We start from the raw sequence: 22403 nt of genomic DNA, 5'->3' as shown, positions 1-22403 counted from the left end.
GATAGAAATTAATTGCAGATAGGATTAAAGGAGATTAGATTTATCTTCCCTCTTTTATAAAACATTGAAGTGTGGCTCAGTTCAGGTTTTTCAAGATGATTAAGTGAATGGGTTGGGTAATTCGAAACAAAGACATGTCATTACCTTAAGATTTGAGATTGGATGAGGTAGGATTTTGTCAGGAAGTTGTTCTTCATAGAAAGGATAGTGCAATCTTCTCCCCCAAAATCCTGTTTGGGGGGGGGGGGGGGGTGGGAAACACAATTTAACATTTCAAGATTAAAGTGATGTTGAGTAAAAGATCTGACTTGAAGGAGATGAACATTAATAAATAAATATATCTTCCGGTTTGAGCGGCCAAATTAGTTTTTCTTGTCTCTATTTCTGTATGAATAAATTTACGATGATGAGTAAACGAAGAGGTTTGTTGTGACGCTGTGGTAAATGGCTTTGTGTTGTAAGCAATTTGGGAAGTTGCTTAAGAACTGGTTGCAAAGGGGTAAACAGGTTAATTTGATTGATGCTGAGTTGCAGTATACTGCTGCATTTGTTCAATACAAGACCATTAGTTTGTGGATCGGGTGGACTTCGTTTGTGAATCTGGGGAGTTGTGTTGGCCTGGCTGGATGCTGCATTCCAGTGTTAGCTGAACATCAGGTATTCATGACACAGCTTGCCTGACTGACTGAAGCAACCTCTGAATTGTGGGACAGTCCACAGTACACTGTCAGCAAACAGCTTGTACCATTAACTTTGTCTTTAAAATAAGGATAGCCTCATATAATGCCAAAAATCTCTATGAATCAACATAATTTGGGAACTGAAATTAATGTGTGAATGAACTTGTGCAAGAAACACAGTCAAACACTGCCTTTGGAAAACCACCAATTTTTCTTTGTGCTTTCGGTTTGGGATTTTATTGCAGCTAATTTGGGTGTGTTCATTGTTGCTCATGGCTTTCCTTCTATCTGCACATCAATAGGATCTCACTTCCTCCACTTTTGTCCTACACAGTCCCTCTGTGATACTTTCACTTCCCTAAAGCAATTCTTTCTTTGTTGAATCTCAATATCACCTATTATCAATGTGTTCTCCCTCTCTCTCTCTCTTTAATATGCTTTGGACTGAATTTCTCTGACAATGATTTACTTCTGCCACCAGGAGTTACAGTGAGTTGACATCCCTCTGGCAGGCAATGGGTATCATTTTGTCATCGGTGACTAATTAATGTGCCATTATCCAGGTGAGGTTTGTGCCCCATCTGCTGAATCAGTTGGAGAGTTTGGCAGTGTTCTTGCAAACAGTGGCCGTGCTGGGGCTGAACCAGTGACAGAGTATCCCAATAGCTGCATCCTAACAGCCATGTAGATATCTTTAAGGAATCCAGGGCCAGGTAGGCAAGCACTGTGACTGGGAGGCTGGAAGCTGTGGTGCACAAGCAGCCTGTTAAGGTAGTCATCTCTGACAAAGAGTCCTCTATGGGCCACAGAGGTCATCTCCTCTCTACTGTCATGCCTATGAATTTCCTCATTGTTTCGCCATGGGGTGGTAGTGCTTTCCTGATGTAGGCAAATGCCCACAGAGACAAGAAATGGCCCTAAATTGGCCACTTGAGTCCTTTGATTGGCAATGCCATGAGGTTGCCTATTGGGCATGGCGTCCAGGAGATATTGGACTGACTGTCACCCTATTGCCAATCCTCCCAACTCCATGCTGTATTTGCAGATATATTCTATTTTGCTCAAAAATCTGTGGGCAGTCAGTCAGTGTTACATTTTACCTTTTGTAAGGTCATCTTTTTAAATCCACTGATAAAACCTTAAGTTATTTCGGGGCCGTGACTTCAAAGAAATTCTGGGATTTACATATTAATCAGTTGAAACCTGCTTCCCCTTTCTAAGTGATTCAAGACTTAACAGCCATCTCGGTTTGACTAATCGTATCAGCTGTAAGACACTTTGATCTTTTACGTATAAAGTCTGTGTCCTATGTGCCTGCCCCACTAGCTACCTGACGAATGAGCGGTGCTCCAAAAGTTTGTATGTTCAAATAAACCTGTCAGACTATAACCTGATATTGTGTGATTTTTAACTTTGTCCACCCCAGTCCAACGCCAGCACGTACACATCATCTCCAACATGCAGGGAATGTTCAGCCCAAAAGTACGCTCTTTTCCTCTGTCTGTCTCTGCATCTTTTGCTGTTGTGTCACTCTCCCTTTCGTTGTTGCTCTGTTTGTCTCTCACTCTCTGACCCTCTCCCTGACTGTTTTCCTCTCTCCATTACTCACCCAATGTCTCTCTTTTTGTCTTTCCTTCCACTTTAAAAATGGCTATTCCTTTCTGCTGTCCTTCCCAAACAGGTTTCCCTCTCTCCTATTACAGGTCTGCCATTGTTTTCCCTCCCCAGTGTATCTCTTTCAACAATTCCTATAGCAGGGACTTTGTAAAGAAAAATCACATTTTTCTCTCTCGGTCTCTCTCTCTCTCCCTCTAGGTACACTGCTTGCACACTATTTAATCCTGTTTTGTATCAATGTCTGTGTCTCGCAAGCAGATTCCAGGAAGGATTAATAACTTTTGTTGAACGTATTCCCAGAGATTTCACCACGTCACCTTCTGCACTAAATTTTTTCCCACCTTCAACTTTTTAATAGCTAATAAACAAATGTATTAAAAAATTAGAACATGTGTTTAAAAGCCCAGTAAAGTTTCTCTTGGGTTGCTCAGCGTCATCCTTGTGATTAATCTCCAATTCCTGGAAATGCCAGGAGGATTAGTAGCAGTCACTGCTAACTCCTTCCAGTTCTACCTCTCCTCTCTAGTCTCTTCCCAACTCTGCTCACTCCTCCTCCTCACCCACACCTCTCACTCGTGCCCTCAATCTCCGTAAATGTATGCCAGGATGCCAAAGTTCAGGAGATGTTTCTCTGGAGTAAAGAAATTCAGGAGTAAAGTCAGGGGTTGAGGGGGCTGCCAAGGGACCGAAATAACTTCATTATGTGAGGAAGGCAGAGGGTGAGACATGCAGTCCAAATCCACTTTGCCCGATTCCAATAGAACACAATCTTCTATTCCCCACCCTGCCCTTCACTTTCCAGCTCTGAATCTGTTTGGTTACATTTACAATTCCAAAGATCACAGCATGTATGTTTATTGTGCAAGTGTAAATATTTGTTATCTTTTATATTTGCAGCCGTTTGTTGTGGTCTGGAGTTGCCAATCCTATAGCAGGGATCGTGCTGCTATCTGATAAACTAAAATTTAGCAGATCGTATAAAGGGAGAAACTGTTCCCACTTGTAAATAATTGAGAACCACAGGGCATCGCTTTAAAATGCTTTACAAAACAAGCAAGTGCAAGGTGACAAAAAATATTTTTAAAAATTCATTTGTGAGATGCGGGAGTTGCTGGCTGGGCCCAGCACTTATTGCCTGTCCCTAGTTACCCCTTGAGAAGGTAGTGCTGAGCTGCTTTCTTAAAGTGCTGCAGTCCACCTGCTGTAGGTTTACCCATAATGCCATCTGGGAGAGAATGTTCACACTGCGAGTAATTAGGGTGTGGGGTGTGTTGGAGACAGGTTAACTTGAGGCATTGGATAATTATTTAAAAAGGAACAATATACCAGGGAAAAGGAACAATATACCAGGGAAAAGGCAGGAGATTGGAACCAAATTAAAAAGCTCAGTGTGTCGTCCTGCGCCATCTTGCTAATCTGTGACACTGCTGCGAGCAACTCTGGAGAAAGATTTTTAAAAAGACATTTGACAAAAGATGTGCTTTATTTATTTTCTTTGAACGTTTTCAGTAGTTCTTGAAATATTGGCCCGATAGGAAAAAGGCTATTTGACTGGAATTGATCAATGGGGGTAACCACAAATCTGTTGCTAACTGGGATATAAAGATGGTGTAATGTGTGGGCCAGTGGGGATAGATGGGGGCCAAGGGTTGATGGGAGAATGGAGGTCAAAAGTCGGAGTAAATCACTGAAGGCCGGGGACAATGTGGGGGGGTGGGGGTGGGGGGGTAGGGGGTTGATGCGAACTGGGGCTTGGTGGCCCTTTGGGCAAGGAGCCATGTGATAAAAACTCCCGAAATTCATCTCACTAGAGAAGGCAGCCCTGTTCCCTGGGCTGACCTCAGTTGTGTATTTGTAGGAGGTGGTTGGCGGGTAGGGAGCTTCATTAATTCTCCCTCTTGACCTTTGTTACTTTACCTGTCTTGAAAGCTGGCAAACGCACCACGCTGTAAAACAAACACCCCAGAGCCTGCGGCACTGCCAGGCAGGTGTGGTCTGGTGTTTGGTTTCAGCTCTGCCTCAACGTGTCTGTACAAACTACCAGAATAGAACTGAATAAAAACAAATACATTTCACAGAGGGAACTGGGGCAGAGGTTAAAGAGTCAGGGGTGAGAGCAGCTTGGAAGAGGGGAATGGCAAGACCCCTCAGTGTTAAACAAGTACCTTGCCCACAACTGTAAATTTCCACAGGCCAGACCCCTGTTGAGGCAGTGCTGATCGGTGAGGCAGGAGAAAGTGAGGTCTGCAGATGCTGGAGATCAAAGTTGAAACTTTATTGCTGGAACAGCACAGCAGGTCAGGCAGCATCCAGGGAACAGGAGATTCGACGTTTCGGGCACAGGCCCTTCTTCAGGAATGAAGAAGGGCCTGTGCCCGAAACGTCGAATCTCCTGTTCCCTGGATGCTGCCTGACCTGCTGTGCTGTTCCAGCAATAAAGTTTCAACTTTGATCGGTGAGGCATACTGATAGTGGGCACTCACCCACACTCCCATGGTTGATACCATCCATTACCTTGATCAACTTTGATTAGATTAGATTAGATTACTTACAGTGTGGAAACAGGCCCTTCGGCCCAACAAGTCCACACTGACCCGCCGAAGCGCAACCCGCCCAGACCCATTCCCCTACATTTATCCCTTCACCTAACACTACGGGCAATTCAGCATGGCCAATTCACCTGACCTGCACATTTTTGGACTGTGGGTGGAAACCGGAGCACCCGGAGGAAACCCACGCAGACACGGGGAGAACGTGCAAACTCCACACAGTCAGTCGCCTGAGGCGGGAATTGAACCCGGGTCTCTGTGAGGCAGCAGTGCTGCCCACTGTGCCACTGTGCCACTTCCATTAATATTTGATCAATAGCATCCTCTTTTGTAAATTCTGATCTGCTGCACTCAATATGTGAACAGGCCTTTCCCTGTGCTGATGAACGAGTCACTCTTCACTAATTCACTGATATCCTTTGGGAAGGGAAATCTGCCCTTCTTACCCAGTCTGGCCTGACTACAGATTAAGTGTTGACTGTGAACTGGCTTCTGCAATGGTCCAGCAAGCCACGCAGCTCAAGGGTGATTGAAGATTGGCAGCCAATCCCACAATCCTGAAACAGTGAAGATAGAAAAGTTCTCCCTGTCCTTAAGGGGCTCCCCAGCCTCTGACCTGCTTTGTAACTCCTAGCTGAAGGGGAGAATTGATGGAATCTGGAAGCCTGTCGGTCACTGCTTTGCCTCAGTAATTCAGCTGTACAGTGTGAAGAGAGGACTCAACTTACCAAAGAAATGGTTTGGATGAGTCTGGACTTCCTCTGAATTCCAGAACGTGACCAAGTCAAATCTGGATGGAGCAAATAAAGAGCCAAGAATGAGATAGGGTCACCAGGAAACAAACTCAATGCTCTCATTATTTTATTCTCTGACAGATACAGGTGTCACTGGCTGGACCAGTATATATTGTCTGTCACTAGTTGCCCTTGACAAAGATGGAGGCTTGTTGAACCGATGTGGTCTTTGTGTGTAGGTTGACCCACAATACCCCCAGGGAGGGACTTCCAGGATTTCATTCAGTGACAGTGAAGGGACGGTGATATATTTCCAAGGGAGGATGCTGAGTGGCTTGGAGCTTGAACTGATGATGTTCCATGTATCTACTGCCCTTGTCCTTCTATATGGAAGTGGTTATGGGTTTGGAAAGTGCTGTCTGAGGAGCTTTGGTGGCTTTCTGAAGCGTACTTTGGAGATGGTACACACTGCTGTTACTGAACATCGCTGGTGGAGGGACTATGTTTGAGGGTGTGGTGCCAATCAAGCAATAATGTGACAATAAATGAAAGGAATTTGGTCATTAGTGCAGCGCTTCGGAGGGACTAGGTTAATCTGTTGACACATAGATGCTCTGTGACGGATGTGAACTCCCTCAAGTGGTTAGTTTGTGATGTTGATTAAAAAAGTTCCTGGTTCGAAACCAATCAGCTCTCTGTGTTACAGCTGGATATTGATCTGTACATTAAAATAGCTGTGGTCAGCCTGATGGTTAGGGCATACTGCTGGTTCCACCAGATGACTGGACACTGGAGAAGGATGGAGTCTTCCATTCCAGACTCTCCACTGCCTGGGATCCGAGCACAGCCAACTGAGTCCTGTTATGGGGTGGTAGTGGTGACAGGCTGCAGTTTAATAACACACCCAGGTTTGCAACATAAGAAGGGACAGGAATACAAATAGGTTCCTCCTACTGTCACCGACTCTATCTTTCAGCCAGATATCAGCTAGCCAAAGCCTCACTCAGGCTTTTGCACAATATCGCCAACAAAAATAAATTGATTGGTCTCAGTTTTGAAAGTTCAGGTTGACCCCCAAACCTGACCCAGCCTGCATTCACATCCTTTCTGGGGTTGAGAATTAGATCATTTGACCTGTCAATGTGTTGACAGTGGGTTTTTACATCGGAGGAAGTGGTGAGTGAGAGAGACATCGTTGCTGCAGCTGGAGTAGGAAACAGCGGAAAGCTGCAAGTGTATTGTACAACCCAAAAGCCCACGATATGCAAATGAGCTAGAAACAAAATGACGGCAACACCCCTCCCCCATCACCAAGTCATTCAGATTAGATTACTTACAGTGTGGAAACAGGCCCTTCGGCCCAACAAGTCCACACCGACATGCAACCCACCCAGACCCATTTCCCCTAACACTACGGGCAATTTAGCATGGCCAATTCACCTGACCTGCACATTTTTGGATTGTGGGAGGAAACCGGAGCACCTGGAGGAAACCCACGCAGACACGGGGAGAACGTGCAAACTCCACACAGTCAGTCGCCTGAGGCGGGAATTGAACCCGGGTCCTTGGCACTGTGAGGCAGCAGTGCTAACTACTGTGCCACCGTGCCACCCAGGCATGGTTATAAAGACGTGACACCTCTAAAACTGCCAGTTGTAAATTTGAACCTGATATATTTAGCAGGCAGGAAGGACACCCATGGAAGGTAACAGGGTCTTCTTTAATGAGGGAGGCCAGGTACTGAGTCATCATTGGGTCCAGGATTTCAACTGAACTGCAGGCTTTCACCACTCTGAAAGGACTCAGAGCTGGAGGAGGCCTACAACAGTTCAGGACATCCTGCTGGCTTTAGGGTGTCTGTGTTGGTCAACAGGAGACAAGCTCCGACAAGAAGATCTTGGACCTCCACCAGCCTTGAGTTTCCTACACTCTCCATCCCAATACACTCTCCATCTCAATACACTCTCCATCCCAATACACTCTCCATCTCAATACACTCTCCATCCCAATACACTCTCCATCCCAATACACTCTCCATCTCAATACACTCTCCATCCCAATACACTCTCCATCTCAATACACTCTCCCATCGCACTACACTCTCCATCTCAATACACTCTCCCATCGCACTACACTCTCCATCCCAATACACTCTCCCATCGCACTACACTCTCCATCTCAATACACTCTCCCATCGCACTACACTCTCCATCTCAATACACTCTCCCATCGCACTACACTCTCCATCCCAATACACTCTCCCATCGCACTACACTCTCCATCTCAATACACTCTCCCATCGCACTACACTCTCCCATCGCACTACACTCTCCATCCCAATACACTCTCCCATCGCACTACACTCTCCATCCCAATACACTCTCCATCCCAATACACTCTCCCATCGCACTACACTCTCCATCCCAATACACTCTCCCATCGCACTACACTCTCCATCTCAATACACTCTCCCATCGCACTACACTCTCCCATCGCACTACACTCTCCATCCCAATACACTCTCCCATCGCACTACACTCTCCATCCCAATACACTCTCCCATCGCACTACACTCTCCATCTCAATACACTCTCCCATCGCACTACACTCTCCCATCGCACTACACTCTCCATCCCAATACACTCTCCCATCGCACTACACTCTCCATCCCAATACACTCTCCATCCCAATACACTCTCCCATCGCACTACACTCTCCCATCGCACTACACTCTCCATCCCAATACACTCTCCCATCGCACTACACTCTCCATCCCAATACACTCTCCCATCGCACTACACTCTCCCATCGCACTACACTCTCCATCCCAATACACTCTCCCATCGCACTACACTCTCCATCCCAATACACTCTCCCATCGCACTACACTCTCCCATCGCACTACACTCTCCATCCCAATACACTCTCCCATCGCACTACACTCTCCATCCCAATACACTCTCCCATCGCACTACACTCTCCATCCCAATACACTCTCCCATCGCACTACACTCTCCCATCGCACTACACTCTCCATCCCAATACACTCTCCCATTGCACTACACTCTCCATCCCAATACACTCTCCATCCCAATACACTCTCCCATCGCACTACACTCTCCATCCCAATACACTCTCCATCCCAATACACTCTCCATCGCACTACACTCTCCGTCCCACACCACTCTCACTCCCCATATTCTCTCCCTGCCCACCAGGTACAGTCGCAGTAAAATTTCCCAACTCTTATTCTCCAACCCCACTGAAATAAGGGCCAACATTCTGTTAGCCTTCCTGATTAACTGCTGTAACTGGGTCCCAGCTTTCTGTGTTTCATGCACAAGATCATCCAAGTCCCTTTGTGTTGCAGCGTTCTGCAATTTTTCATTTAAATAATACTCTGTTTTTTTTTTCTCCCTTCCAAAATGAACAATTTTACACTTTCCCACATTACACCCCATTCGCCAATTATTTTTTCACTTTCTTTACTTATCAATATCTCGCTGTAAACTGTTTCTACCTTTCTCACAACTTGCCTTTCCAACTGTTTTTGTATCACCTGAAAATTTGGCTATAGTACGTTTACTTCCTTGCTCCAAGTCATTAATATATATTGTAAACAGTTGCGGTCCCACACTGATCCCTGTGGAACCCGTCTGGTTATAGGTTTCCAACCTGAAAACTAACCACACATCACCACACACTGTTTCCTGCCCATGAACCAATTCTCTATCCCCATCAATATATTGCCTCCTTCACCATGGGATCTCATCTTATGACTTAACCTTTTGTTAGGTACCTAGTCACACTCCTTCTGAAGTCCAAATATAACACATCTGTTGGTTCCCCTCTATCAACTCTGTTTGAGATTTCCTCAAAGAACTCTGACAAAATAGTTAGTCAGGATTTCCCTTTCACAAAGCTATGTGATTTTCCAAATGTTTTATTACTATCATAAAATTGTTCTGCTATTCAAAGTATCCCCACCCTATAAACTGATGCAAAATATCTGTTTATATGTTTGTATTTCTGGAATGCTATTTTTATCTTTTAACGTGAAGATTGATACAATGTATTTATTCAACTCCTCTGCCATTTCCTGGTTCCTCAGTATAATCCCTAGCTTCATTCTCTAAAGGGTCCATGTTCATTTTGACCTCTCTATTTCTTTCTATCTATATATTTTAAGAAGCTCTTACTATCCAATTTTATAATAATTTTTAATTTACTCTCATAGTTTAGTTTCTCCCTATTTTTTGGTCTTCCTTTATTAGCTTTTAAAATGTACTCACTCCTCTGGTTTACCACGACAGGTAATTCTTCGATAATGCAATGGTTGCATTCTCATGCAATCCTGCATTATAGTAAAAGAGTGCTTTAGAAACAACACATCATCACATTACAGCCAACACATTTTAAAAATCTGCACTGTAAAAAGTGTCCCCAATTTGTCAATTGTGTTACAATGAGTTTGCATTAATGAAATGCACATTATATCAGAATGACCTGTAATCTTGTCACATTCCTTTTTTTCCCCTTTCAATCTGATACTATCCTTAGCCTCCTTGGGGAACTATAGCTGATTTATCCCCTTCTTAAAATACTTCTGGAATTCCTTTGCTGTGAGTCATGAGCTTATTTTCTTAAATGTCTGTCATTATTTCTCAAGTATCTTTTTTGGTAATCTCACTTCCCAGTTCACTCCAGCTAACTCTGCCCCATTTCTTTGTAATTACCTTATTTACATTTGTCACAGTTATTTCTGACTTAAGTTTCTCAGCCTCAAATAGAATGCTGAATTCTTCCATGTTATGGTCACTATTTCCTTGGGGATCTTATACACTGAGATCATTGATTAAATCTGATCATTAAATTTTACCTGGTCCAAATAAACTGGATCCCTGGTTGGGTCTACAGCATGTTGTTCTGGGAAACAGTCCCGAATGCTCCCTGAGTTCCTCCTTGTGGCTAGCCCCGTAAATTTGAGCTTCCCAAATTACATGAAGATTAGAAGCACTCACGTTTGATGCACTGCCTTTGTTAGATGGCTTCATGATCTGCTGATTTATTCTCTGTCCTATGATATAGTTACTGTTAGCTGAGTGAACAGCAGGTTTAGTAGAATAGGTAAATAATTTGGAATCCAGCCTAGTTACGTATGATTATTATTAAATGACAGTTCTATCAAAAGAAGGTTCTGTGCCAGCTGACTTCACAGAGTGAGGGAACTAGGAAGGAATGTGGTTGTACTTTCACCTCTGAGTCAGATAGCTGTGTATTCAATTTTCGCTTGAGGTTTTTGAGTGTCGAATGTCAATTGACACTCCCAGTGCAATGGAGAGTGATGCGATCAGGTAAGACAGAGTCTTTCAGCACAGAAGCAGGCTCTTCGTTCCATATCATCCATGCCAATCACGTTTCCAAAACTTGAACTTGTTCTATTTGCCTGCACCCCTCTAAATCTTTTCTATCCACAGACCTAAAGCAAGGCTCTGTCTACCTGCTCAGGTTGATGTACTAGATCCCAGGGTTACCAGATCATAGAATCCTAACAATGTGAAAGCAGGCCATTCAGCCCATTGAGTTCTCACCGACTCTCTAAAGAGCATCCCACCCAATCCCTGTAACGCTGCATTACCCATGGCTCAGCTACCTAGCCAACACATCCCTGGATAATATGGGCATTTTAGCATGGCCAATCCACCTTACCTGTACGTCTTTGTGCTGTGGGCGGGAACTGGAGCACCTGGAGGAAACCCACACAAAAAGAAGGAGATTGTCCAAACTCTATACAAATAGTTTCCTGAGGATAGAATCACACCTGGGTCCCTAGCAATATGAGGCATTAGGGCTAACCACTGAGCCACCATGCCATTGGCAAGTTCTCAATGTTTTGGCCAATATGTATCCCTAAATCAATCTTTCTAAGGCAGATTGGCTGGTTAGTACCACATGGCTATTCGTGGGTTATTGCTTTGCATAAAATGCCTGCTGTGTTTTCTACATTACAACAGCAGCAACACTTCACCATTGGGTGTAAAGCACTTCAGGGTGAGGTTGTGTTGGGTGCTATGTAGTTGCAAGTTTCTGTTGTCTTTTAGATGTAATTTCAAGAAACCTGCAAGAATTTCTGTGACTTACTGCAGAATTGCGCGAGTAATTTGGTAACTTCCTGAGGGTTCACTAGGCTGAGGGCTGCTCTTTGCTTTGCGATTTGTTTGCTCCTATTTGTCACTGGTGGAGTATTTTTAAGCTGCTTTTTATATTCACACTTTTAAACCACAGAAATTTCTGTGAGTTCTATCACTCCAGGTCACCGTGTTATTGTAAATATGGCACATGAGCCAGGACCAAGATACTGATCAAAGTGAAGCACTGCTGGCAAGCTATAGTATCAACATACTTATAACGCGTGACATCAAGTACATTGGAAACTGCAGCAGCATAAATAAACATGGAACACCACTGGTAACATGGTCAGATCAGGCAGCTAGCTTACATGGACGAGCATTTCATGTTTCAGACTTTCTTCAGAACTGCCTATGTTCAAATCCAAACCACAGATCTAACAGCTTTTACAGAAATACAAAGGCAGGCAAAGCAGGGGTGGGGAAAGAACAAATGGAAAGTTCTGGGATAGTGTGGAGAGGAGGAGCAACTAAATGACTGAAGGTGTAATGGCATGAGTGTGAAAGAAGCTGGTGATGGGCCAAGAAAATGATCAGAAATTAGGTGAAGAGCAGGTTTAAACGCAGCGACATCTGCATTCTGACAAAAAAGGAGCAAATGCTCTGGTTTAAATTTATCAAATTCATGTTTATATTATACAGGAGATTTATAATAAACCTTTGTGACTATCTGAATGTCTTTTGTTGTCTAAATTAATATATGGATAATCATCTGTGTGCTGTAGGTTGACCCACGATGCCCTGAGGGAGAGAATTCCAGGATTTTGACCCAGCGACACTGAAGGAATAGAGATATATTTCCAAGTCAGGGTGGTGAATGGCTCAGAGGGGGACTCGCAGGGGGTGGTGTGCCCATGTATCTGCTGCCCTTGTTCTTTGAGATGGTAGAGGTCGTTGGTTTGGAAGGTGTTGTTGAAGGAATCTGGATAGTTGCTGCAGTACGTCTTGTAAATGGTAACTATGTGTCAGTGGCAGAGTGAATAAATGTTGCGGGCTGCTTTGTCCTGGGTGGTGTCAAGCTCCTTGAATGTTATTGGAGCGGCAAGTGGGAAACATTCCATCACATTCCTGTCTTGTACCTTGGAGATGATGGACAGGTTTGGGGGAGTCAGGAGGTGAGTTACTCACTGCAAAATCCCTAGCCTCAGACTTGCTCTGGAAGCTACTACATTGATATTGTGAGTCCAACTGAGTTTCTGGTTAACAGTAACTCCCAGGTCGTGGACAGTTGGGGATTTAGTAATCGTATTGTTATGAAATGCCAAGAGGTGATAGTTAGGACTTTTTTGTGTTGGAGATAGTCATCATCTGGCATTGGGGTGGGGTCAATATTACTTGTACTTGCCAGCCCATACCTGGACCTTCTCCAGATCATGCTGCATTGGAGCATAGATAACATCAGTATCTGAGCAATTGAACATGGTGCTACACATGGCAGAGGAGTTAAATAAATATTTTGCACCCACCTTCACAGTTAAAGACACTAATTTTTTTAAAGATCTCTAAATATTCAAAAGTAAAAGGAGAAGAGGAAATAAATACTTTAACGAAAGAGAAAGGAAACTTAAGAAGTGTAAAACCAGAAAGACCCCTAGCCCTGATGGGTTACATTTTAATATAATAAAGGAATTAGCCACAGAGATAGTGTAATGCATTGGTAGTAATCCTTCAAGCATTGGAAGGGCAGTACACTGGCTCAGTGGTTAACCTCTGCTGCCTCACAGCACCAGGGACCCAGTTTTGATTCCACCTTTGGGTGACCGTCTGTGTGGAGTTTGCACGTTGTTCCTGTTTCTGTGTGGGTTTCCTCTGGGTGCTCTGATTTCCATTCACAGGCCAAAGATGTGCAGGTTAGATGGATTGGCAATGCTACTTTGCCTGTAGTGCCCAGGGATGTGCAGGCTCGGTGGATTAGCCACGGGAAGTGCAGGGCCACAGTGATATGGTGGGTCTGGATGGGATGCTGTTTTGACCCATGGTCAAGAAGGCCCAACGATGCCTCTTCGTTCCTAGGAAGTAATGTCCATAAGAAGGAGGGTGGTTGTGGACTTGATGGGCTGAATTACCTGCTTCTACACTGTAGGGACTGTATTAGAAAAAGTTGTTGATTCTGCGAAAGTCTCGGAGGATTGGAAAACTGCAAACGTGACATTTTTATTTAAAAAGGGAGGGAGCCAAAAAACAGTTTACACTAGGTCAGTTAACATCCACTGTTGGGAAAGTGTAAGAGTCAATTATAAAGGATGCAATGGCACAGCATTTAGACAAATATAATCTGATCAAGCAGAGTCAGCATTGCTTCATAAAGGTGCAATCATGCCTAATAAAAGACCAGAAAGTTGGGAAATAGAAGACATTTTCATGGAACTAATGGATTGCTACAAAGGTTTGTGCAGGGTCCACAATTATTGACAAGGGGCTGAGGAGTGGCAGGTGAAATTTAATTTGGATAAATGCTTGGGTGTTGCATTTGACAAAATAAACAAGGGCAGGTCGTATACCCTGTACACTCATGACTGTGCGGTCAAATTTTGTCCGACCTCCATCTATATGTCTGCTGATGACACTGCATTGCTTGCCAGGCATCATGCAATGACGAGATAGAATACAGGAAAGAGATAGTGTGCTTGTTAACTTGATGCACAGATAACAATCTCTCCCTCAATATCAGCAAAACTGAAGAGCTGATCATCGACTTCAAGAACTAATGAGGAGGACATGTGCCATCTACATAAATGGAGATAGGGGTGGGATGGTTTAGAGTGTCAAGTTCCTAGGAGTAATGATCACCAACAATCTGTCCTGGACCACCCATGGTCAAGAAGGCACAACAATGCCTCTTTGTTCTCAGGACGTAATGTCTTTAAGAAACCTCACCAACTTTTACAAATGCACCATTGGAAGCATTCTCTCTGGATGCATCACAGCTTGGTTTGGCAACTCCTCAGCCCAGGGCCATAAGAAACTACAGAATGCTGTGAACACAGCCCAGACCAACATGCAAGCCAACCTTCCATTCATTGACTTCACCCATACTTCTCGGAACCAAGGAAAGGCAACCGTCATCATCAAAAATTACTCCCACCTCAGTTATAAACTCTTCCAACCTCTTTTGTTGGGGAGAAGAGCTTAAACACACTAACCAATAGGTTCAAGAACAGCTTCTTCTCCGCTGTTATTAGACTTCTGAACGGACCTCTCAAATTTCAAATCTAACATTGATCTTGCTTTTTGTGCACCTTCTCTGCAGCTGTACGCTGTATTCCTCACTCTGTTCAATCACCCTATGATCTTTCTATGTTGTGATCTGTACTGCATGCAGAACAAAGCTTTTCACTGTATCTAGGTACATGTGACAATAATAAATCAATCAAATCCAGTCACTTATACAATAGTAGGCCCCTCAATGGTGTTGTTGAGCAGAGAGACCTGGGGCTCAGGTACATAATGCTTTAAAATTTGTGTCACAGATAAATAGGGTGTTTCAGAAGGTGTTTAGCACACTTGCTTTTACTGATCAAACTACTGAGTATAGAAGTTGGGATGTCATGTTGAGGCTGTACGAGATGTTGGTGAGGCCACTTTTGAAGGACTGTGTACAGTTCTGATCGTTCTGCTATGGAAAGGATATTATTAAATTGGAGAGGGTGCAGAAAAGACTTGCAAGGATGTTGACTGGACTGGAGGGTTTGAGTTATAAGGAGAGGCCGGACAGGCTGGGACTTCTTTTGGTGGAACATCGGAGTTTGATGGATGACCTTTAGAGGTTTATAAAATAGTGACCGTGCACAGATAAGGTGAATAGCGAAAGTATTTTCCCTAGGGTGGGGGAGTTCAAAACTATATTTTTAAGATGAGAGGGGAAAGATTTAAAAGGGACCTGAGGGCAACCTCTTCACACAGAGGGTGGCTCCGAAATGAAAAGAACTGCCAGACGAAGTGGTAACTGCAGTTATGATGTTTAGATGTTTACAGTGTGGAAACAGGCCCTTCAGCCCAACAAGTTCACACTGACCCACCAAAGCGTGACCCATCCAGACCCAATCCCCTACACCTAACACGACGGGCAATTTAACATGGCCAATTCACCTGACCTGCACATCTTTGGACTGTGGGAGGAAACCGGAGCACCCGGAGGAAACCCACATAGACACAGGGAGAATGTGCAAACTCCTTCATCAGGTGATTGTCACCTGATCTACAGTCACCTGATGAAGGAGCATTGCTCCGAAAGCTAGTGTGCTTCCAATTAAACTTGTTGGACTATAACCTGGTGTTGTGCGATTTTTAACAATGAGCCTAGAGTGAGATATAGGTAGGTTACGTGAGTTGGCAAAACCTGGCAGTTAGAATGCAATGTGGAGAAATGTGAGGTTATACAGTTTGCCAAGAAGAATTTTGGGGCGGAACAGCATTTAAATGGAGGAAGACTACAGAAAGCTGTAGATCAGAGGAATTTGGGTATCCTTGTGAACAGATTACAGAATGATAACAGACAGGTTCAGCAGGGAATAGGGAACGCAGAAGGACTGTATGAGAAAGTCAACAGGTCTGGCAGCATCTTGGAAGAGTTAATGTTTGAAATTCACTATGATTCTTCTTCAGACTGGACGGGTGTTGGAAAATGTTTTTTATAATTGTGACAGAGGCAGCAGCCCAGTGCAAAAGATAACAGGGTTGTTAAAGGAAATGAGAGAGAAAAATAAATATGAAATGGGTGTCCATTAAGGAGTGAAACTGAGAGAATGGTTTCCCCCTTCTATATACAAAACAAATCGAGGTAATTCTTTACCACAGAAGGCTGTTAAATCTGGGTTATTAAGAACATTCAAGGCCGAGACAGACAGAGTTTTAATCAATAAGGGAATCAAGAGTTATGGAAAAAAGGCAGGAACGTGGAGTTGTGGATGATCAGAACTCATTGGATGGCAGAGTGGATTTGATGGGCCGAGTAGCCTACTTCTGCTCCTACATCTTATGTTCTAACATGGTGTGATCTTCCGTGAAATCCCACTTCTAACCTTTTGGTGGAGGAAGGTCATCGATGAAGCAGCTAAAGATGGTTGGGCCGAGGAAACTACCCTGAGTAACGCCTGCAGAGGTGTCCTGGAGCTGAGATGACTGACCTCCAACAACCATAGTCATCTTCCTCTGTGCCAAGTATGACTCCAACTGTCGAATCATAGAATCAACCAGTGTAGAGTTGTTGGTCTAATTCCAATTTTGCTGACACTCTTTGATGCCTCACTTTGTCAAATGAGGCCTTGAGGTCAAGGATAGTCAGTTCTACTGCACCCCTGCACTCTTTTGTCTATGTTTGACCTAAGCCTGTAATGAGGTCAAGAGCAGAGAGGACCTGGCAGAATCCAAACTGGACGTCACGCGCAGGTTATTGCTGAGCAGGTGCTGCTCGATAGCACTATTTATGACAACTTCCATCACTTTACTGATGATCGAGAGTAGGCTGACAGGGCAGTAATTGTCTGGGTTGGATTTGTTCTGCTTTTATTGTATATGACATGCCTGGCAATTTCTAACATTATTGGGTAGATGTCAGTGTTGTGGCCGTATTTGAACAGCTTGGCCAGAGGAGCAGCAAGTTTTGGAGCACAAGTCTTCAGAATGATTGCTGGAATGCTGTCAGGGCCTGTACCTTTTGCAGTATCCCATACCTCCAACCTTTTCTTGTGGAATGAATTGAAATGGATGGAGTCTGGCATCTGTGATGCCAGAGGATACTGAGATGGAACATCCATTTCACACTCTGGGCTGAAGATTGTTGCAAATGCATCAGCCTTGTCTATTGTACTGATATGCTGGGATCCCCATAAGCTTCACGCTGTTAGTTGGGAAAACCCATGCACTAGAGGGGCATCTGTGGGAGAGGGCACTGGATTCCACTGGCATGCAAGGTTGGATCATTTGAAAAGGTGTAACAGAGATGGAGAAACTGAGAGAATGGTATAGGGTCTTTAAATGCATGGAGATAATTAAGATGTAAATTCGTACCATAATGCTTTGAAATGTAGAGCAATTAATACTTGCGCTTGTAAAAACAATCTTCATTACACTCTCGAGCAATGCATTCCAGAACCTGACCTGAGTTTAAAGCTTCCTCTCTTGCTTCGTTCACTGATTATCTTCAAACTGTGTGCTCTGCCTCTGATCCTTCCATGAATGGGAACAGTTTCTCCCTCTCTACTCTAGCCAGACCCCTCATGACTTTGAACACCTCCATCAAATTTCCTCTCAACCTTCTCTTCTTCAAGGAAGACATCTCCAATCAATCCTCATCAGTGAAATTCCTCATCTCCGGAACTCTTCTTTTGAATCTTTTCTGTATTGTCTTCAATGCTTCCCCATCGTTCCTGCATGTTATACTCCAACTGCGGCTAAACTAGTGTCTCCTACAAGTTTGAAAAACTTCTTAATTTTGTACTCTATGGTCTAGTCATAAAGCTCAAGATCCTCTATGCCTTTTTACCAACTCTCTCAACCTGTCGTGTCATCTTCACTAAATAACAGCACCTTTGAATGAACCTACTCCGAAGTCAATACTAAAAACCCTAAATAATTACCAGAACAACAGGTAGCTATTTCATCGTAAACAGTTATTTCTTAATTACTCTTCAATATTAAGAAATAGTTTCTAGTTAGAGATTCTCCAATATAAATATAGATACATATAACCAAAACATTTGGCCTATGTGTGAAACTGAATTAGCTTTAGGAAGACCCTCATTGGCCCTGGACAGAATAGATTGTTCATAGCCACTAATCACAGAGTACGAGAGTAGAGATTACAATCCCTAACCTTAACTAATTTCAGAACAGAAATCAACATTACAAATCTTATAGCGACTAGTTAAAACTCAATGCCTTTTGTATTTTTGTACACATAAATAGCACAGTGGGAAATATAAGAGGAAATAACTGAATTTGTTAGAGACAACACGTGAGATGCAATAAATAATAGAATTCAAGCTGTCCTTAGGAGACAAGCCAGCCTGAAACAGATCTAAGAGAGTACAGCCAGTGACTTTGAAATGCAGTAAATAAGATGCATAGAAAGATCCCAAGGACCAGCGATTGTAATGGCTGGTAAACACCATGAGGTCAAACAGGTCTCCATCACTGATTAGGTGTCTTATTAGATTAGGTGTATGGAATAGGAGGGTTACGTTGTATGTAATCATTGTAATACAGAAATGTCTAAAAATACTACTTTTTATTGTTGGAGTTAGAGTGTGTCATGGATCTCCCTTCTGAGGCTGGCCTCAGGGGAGCATCCTTTGGCCCTCTGCCTGCATTGACCGATTTCTCATGAATACGCTTCCATTTGCCTGGATCCTGCCTCTCCCTTAAGTCTTCATTCCCTGTCAGGGGAGAACGCTCCATCAGTAGGGTTCAGAGGGATATGTTTCCTGAAGAAGGGCTAATGCCCGAAACGTCGATTCTCCTGTTCCCTAGATGCTGCCTGACCTGCTGCGCTTTTCCAGCAACACATTTCCATCTCAGAGGGATATGGGCCAAATGCTGGCCAATGGGACACGATTTATTTTGCATATCTGCTCTGTGTGCTGTACAACTGTATGGCTATATGCTACGTATGACTCTACAAACCTTTATCCAGTTCATTATAAAAGATCACCCTCCACTACTCTGTGTTTCTTGTCACTCAGCCAATTTCACGTTGCTGTTGATCCTGTTATTGCATTAGTATTAACTTTGTGCAAGGGGTTGTTGTGCAACACCATATCAAATGACATAATGACAAGACAAGGTATACACTACATCATCTTACAGTCTGAATTCACCATATTTTTATGTCCAGCAATAGCATGTGAAACAAGCTGGCAGGAGAGGTAGGCCATTCAGCCCCTTTTCCCTTCAATAAAGCCTTTTTTAACTCATTTACAGGATGAGGTTGTCATTGGCTAAGCCACATTTATTGCCCACAAGACAGTTAAGAGTCAAGCACATTGCTGCGGGTGTGGAGTCTCGGGTAGGCCACACCAAACAAGGATGGCAGCATTAGTGAACTAGATTGATTTTTCTGACGATTCACTCCTAATCATCATTAGACTCTTAATTCCAGATTTTTATTGAATTTAATGGCCAATCCTCAACCGACCTGTAGAAGCTGGGTCAGCCTTATTCCTAATGAAGGGCTTATGCCTGAAACGTCGATTCTCCTGCTCCTTGGACACTGCCTGACCTGCTGTGGTTTTCCAGCACCACACTCTCGACACAGATGCCCTCATGAACCTTGTTGCAGGGACAGTCACCATGGCTACTGTGGCTGGGTTTGGGATCAGACAGCTCTGGGGAGACATTTTGCTGGTGGTTTAAACATGGGACCAGCCGTGCCCAGCTCCCCATACACCCCTGCCATTGACCAAACACCACACTATCATCCTCATCTACTCACACTTATTAGAGAGCAAACAGACTCTGAGTTATTGTATAAAGTTACTCCAACTGGAAACAGGGGCTTTGGACACTACATCATATTTCAATAACTAAAGTCTGACGCAAACTAAAAGGATCCGGCACTTTTTAAAATGTTTTGTCACCTGGATATTGTGTAGCAGTGCCTAGGAGATGGATCTTCCATCACTGAAGACTCCAGTTCATTTCCCAGGGTCTTGGTAACATTAGCCCTGCCCTTGCTGAGCTAGCTGGTGAATTCCTGTCACTCATCAAACACTGGGACTCCTTTACCTTGGCATGGCATTGGCACCAGGAGGAAAAGCCAATCAGAAATACCCGACACTCGCCTGTTTCTGTGCCTCCTGCCTCAACTATCCATGCCCAGCCCCCTTAAGTGCCAATGGGTATCTGGGAAAGGGCTGCAGGGTTCAGAAACCCAGCCAGCCCTAACCCTTCAAAATGATAACAGGCGTCTCTCTCTTCAGCGTCTCTACACCAGAGTGACAAATGCAGCAGATGACCGGTACTAGGGTGGGACTCGATTCAGAGGTACACCCACTCCCTTCTGCACCACAAGGCAACATTCCCACTCAATGGCATCACTGTAGACAATCACAGAATCATTGAATCCTTGCAGTGTGGAAGCACTTAGCCAATCCAGTCCACACCAACCCTCTCCTTAAAACCTTGCATTTCCCAGGCTAATCCATTTAGCCTGCACATCCCTGAACACTATGGGCAATTTAGCATGGTCAATCCACCTAACCTGTGGATCATCATGGGAGAAAACCAACATAGACACGGGAAGATTATACAAACTCCGCAGACAGTCAGCCAAGACAGGAATCAAACCCGCGTCCCTGGCCGTGGGGCAGCAGTGCTAACCACTGAGCCACCATGCCACTCTTGAGATGGAAAGGGGACAATTTCACTCCTTAGTGAAGTTTTGGACATTGGTCACATGAATCTGAGTTCAAACTCAACCCTTCTTGGAAGTCTGGTCAGTCTGCTATGGGCTAACATGATACAAAAGCATTACTTTGATGAGTTTCTAGCTAGTTGGCATAGACCCGTGTGTCATAGCAGTAATTCCTGATTCTGACAATCAGTACCAGATAGAGAGGCAAAACACACATCGGCTGTGAATACGATATATATGGGGTTGCAATCTATATACTGATGACTTCCTTTTTTATGACAGCTGAGGCCGGATGATATGGTTAATCTAGAAACCTTGCTGTTCGCTGAATTTGGATTGATTTTGTTGTCAAAGTGAGAGGCTGTTACTAAGATAGAGAAAGAATCAAATGCAATTGAATCCTTACCTCATTGGGAATTGTATCTCCTCACTGAAGACTCAGGTTAGACAGTGGATTGCTGGCTATGGTAGACTTAAAAACAATAGACTCGGCTGAAGTATTTTGTAACTGTGAGGAGGCTGGTTCCCCTCCTTCACAGTGTAATTCACTCTTATCCAGCTCGTTTCTCTTCCTGTTCCGCCTCTCTGTGAACTGGGCTTGTGGTCATACTGAGACTAACGCAGAGTGACAGTGTTGATTCCACCCACCTCACCAAGGCTGTCCGCTTGGCTTCATGTCTTACCCCAGCCATCTCCCAAGGTAAGCAGATGGGACTCAGTTTGAGTGTTAGGTCCTACTTGGTCCCAGGTTTCTCTGGATCCCTCTGCAGCTCTCAGTATCCCTTTCTATAGCATCCCAAACAACTTCTTCAACATCCTCTCAATGTATAGAACATAGAACATTACAGCACAGTACTGGCCCTTCAGCCCTCGATGTTGCACCGACCTGTGGAACCAATCTGAAGCCCATCCATCCTATACTATTCCATTCTCATCCATATGTCGATCCAATGACCATTTAAATGCCCTTAAAGTTGGCGAGTCTGCTACTGTTGCAGGCAGGCCATTCCACTCCCCTATTACTCTCTGAGTAAAGAAATTACCTCTGACATTGTCCTACACCTATCACCCCTCAATTTAAAGCTATGTCCCCTTGTGCTAGCCATCACCATCTGTGGAAAAAGGTTCTCACTGTCCACCCTCTCTAACCCACTGATTATCTTATATGTCTAATTTAAGTCACCTCTCAACCTACTTCTCTTTAACAAAAACAGCCTCTAGTTCCTCAGCCTTTCCTCATAAGACCTTCCCTCTATACTAGGCAACATCCTGATAAATCTCCT

General features: G+C 44.0%; 1 protein-coding gene across 5 annotated transcripts in view; it reads right to left on the bottom strand.

Moving 5' to 3' along the window:
• LOC122563335 (DENN domain-containing protein 2D-like) overlaps positions 1-21632 on the bottom strand; it is an 88018-nt gene extending 66386 nt beyond the window's left edge. For 2 of the 5 annotated variants that reach the window (XM_087973762.1, XM_043717078.2), the window contains exons 1-2: positions 21527-21632; positions 5575-5636 (exon numbers count right to left, since the gene is read on the bottom strand). In XM_087973762.1, the coding sequence (XP_087829888.1) occupies positions 5575-5636; positions 21527-21531 (67 nt within the window). In that variant the 5' untranslated portion in view covers positions 21532-21632. Of the gene's footprint in view, positions 1-144; positions 231-5574; positions 5637-21526 lie in introns of those variants that run through there. The other 3 variants (XM_087973763.1, XM_087973767.1, XM_087973766.1) reach the window with 3 other exon arrangements.
• Between the last annotated feature and the right edge of the window lie 771 nt (positions 21633-22403).

This window comes from Chiloscyllium plagiosum, unplaced genomic scaffold (genome assembly GCF_037043375.1).
Source record: "Chiloscyllium plagiosum isolate Xiang-an unplaced genomic scaffold, Cpla_swu_hap1 HiC_scaffold_26, whole genome shotgun sequence".
Taxonomy (NCBI): domain Eukaryota; kingdom Metazoa; phylum Chordata; class Chondrichthyes; order Orectolobiformes; family Hemiscylliidae; genus Chiloscyllium; species Chiloscyllium plagiosum.
Note: the sequence above shows the minus strand (reverse complement) of the source record. Positions and strands in the feature narration are given on the sequence as shown.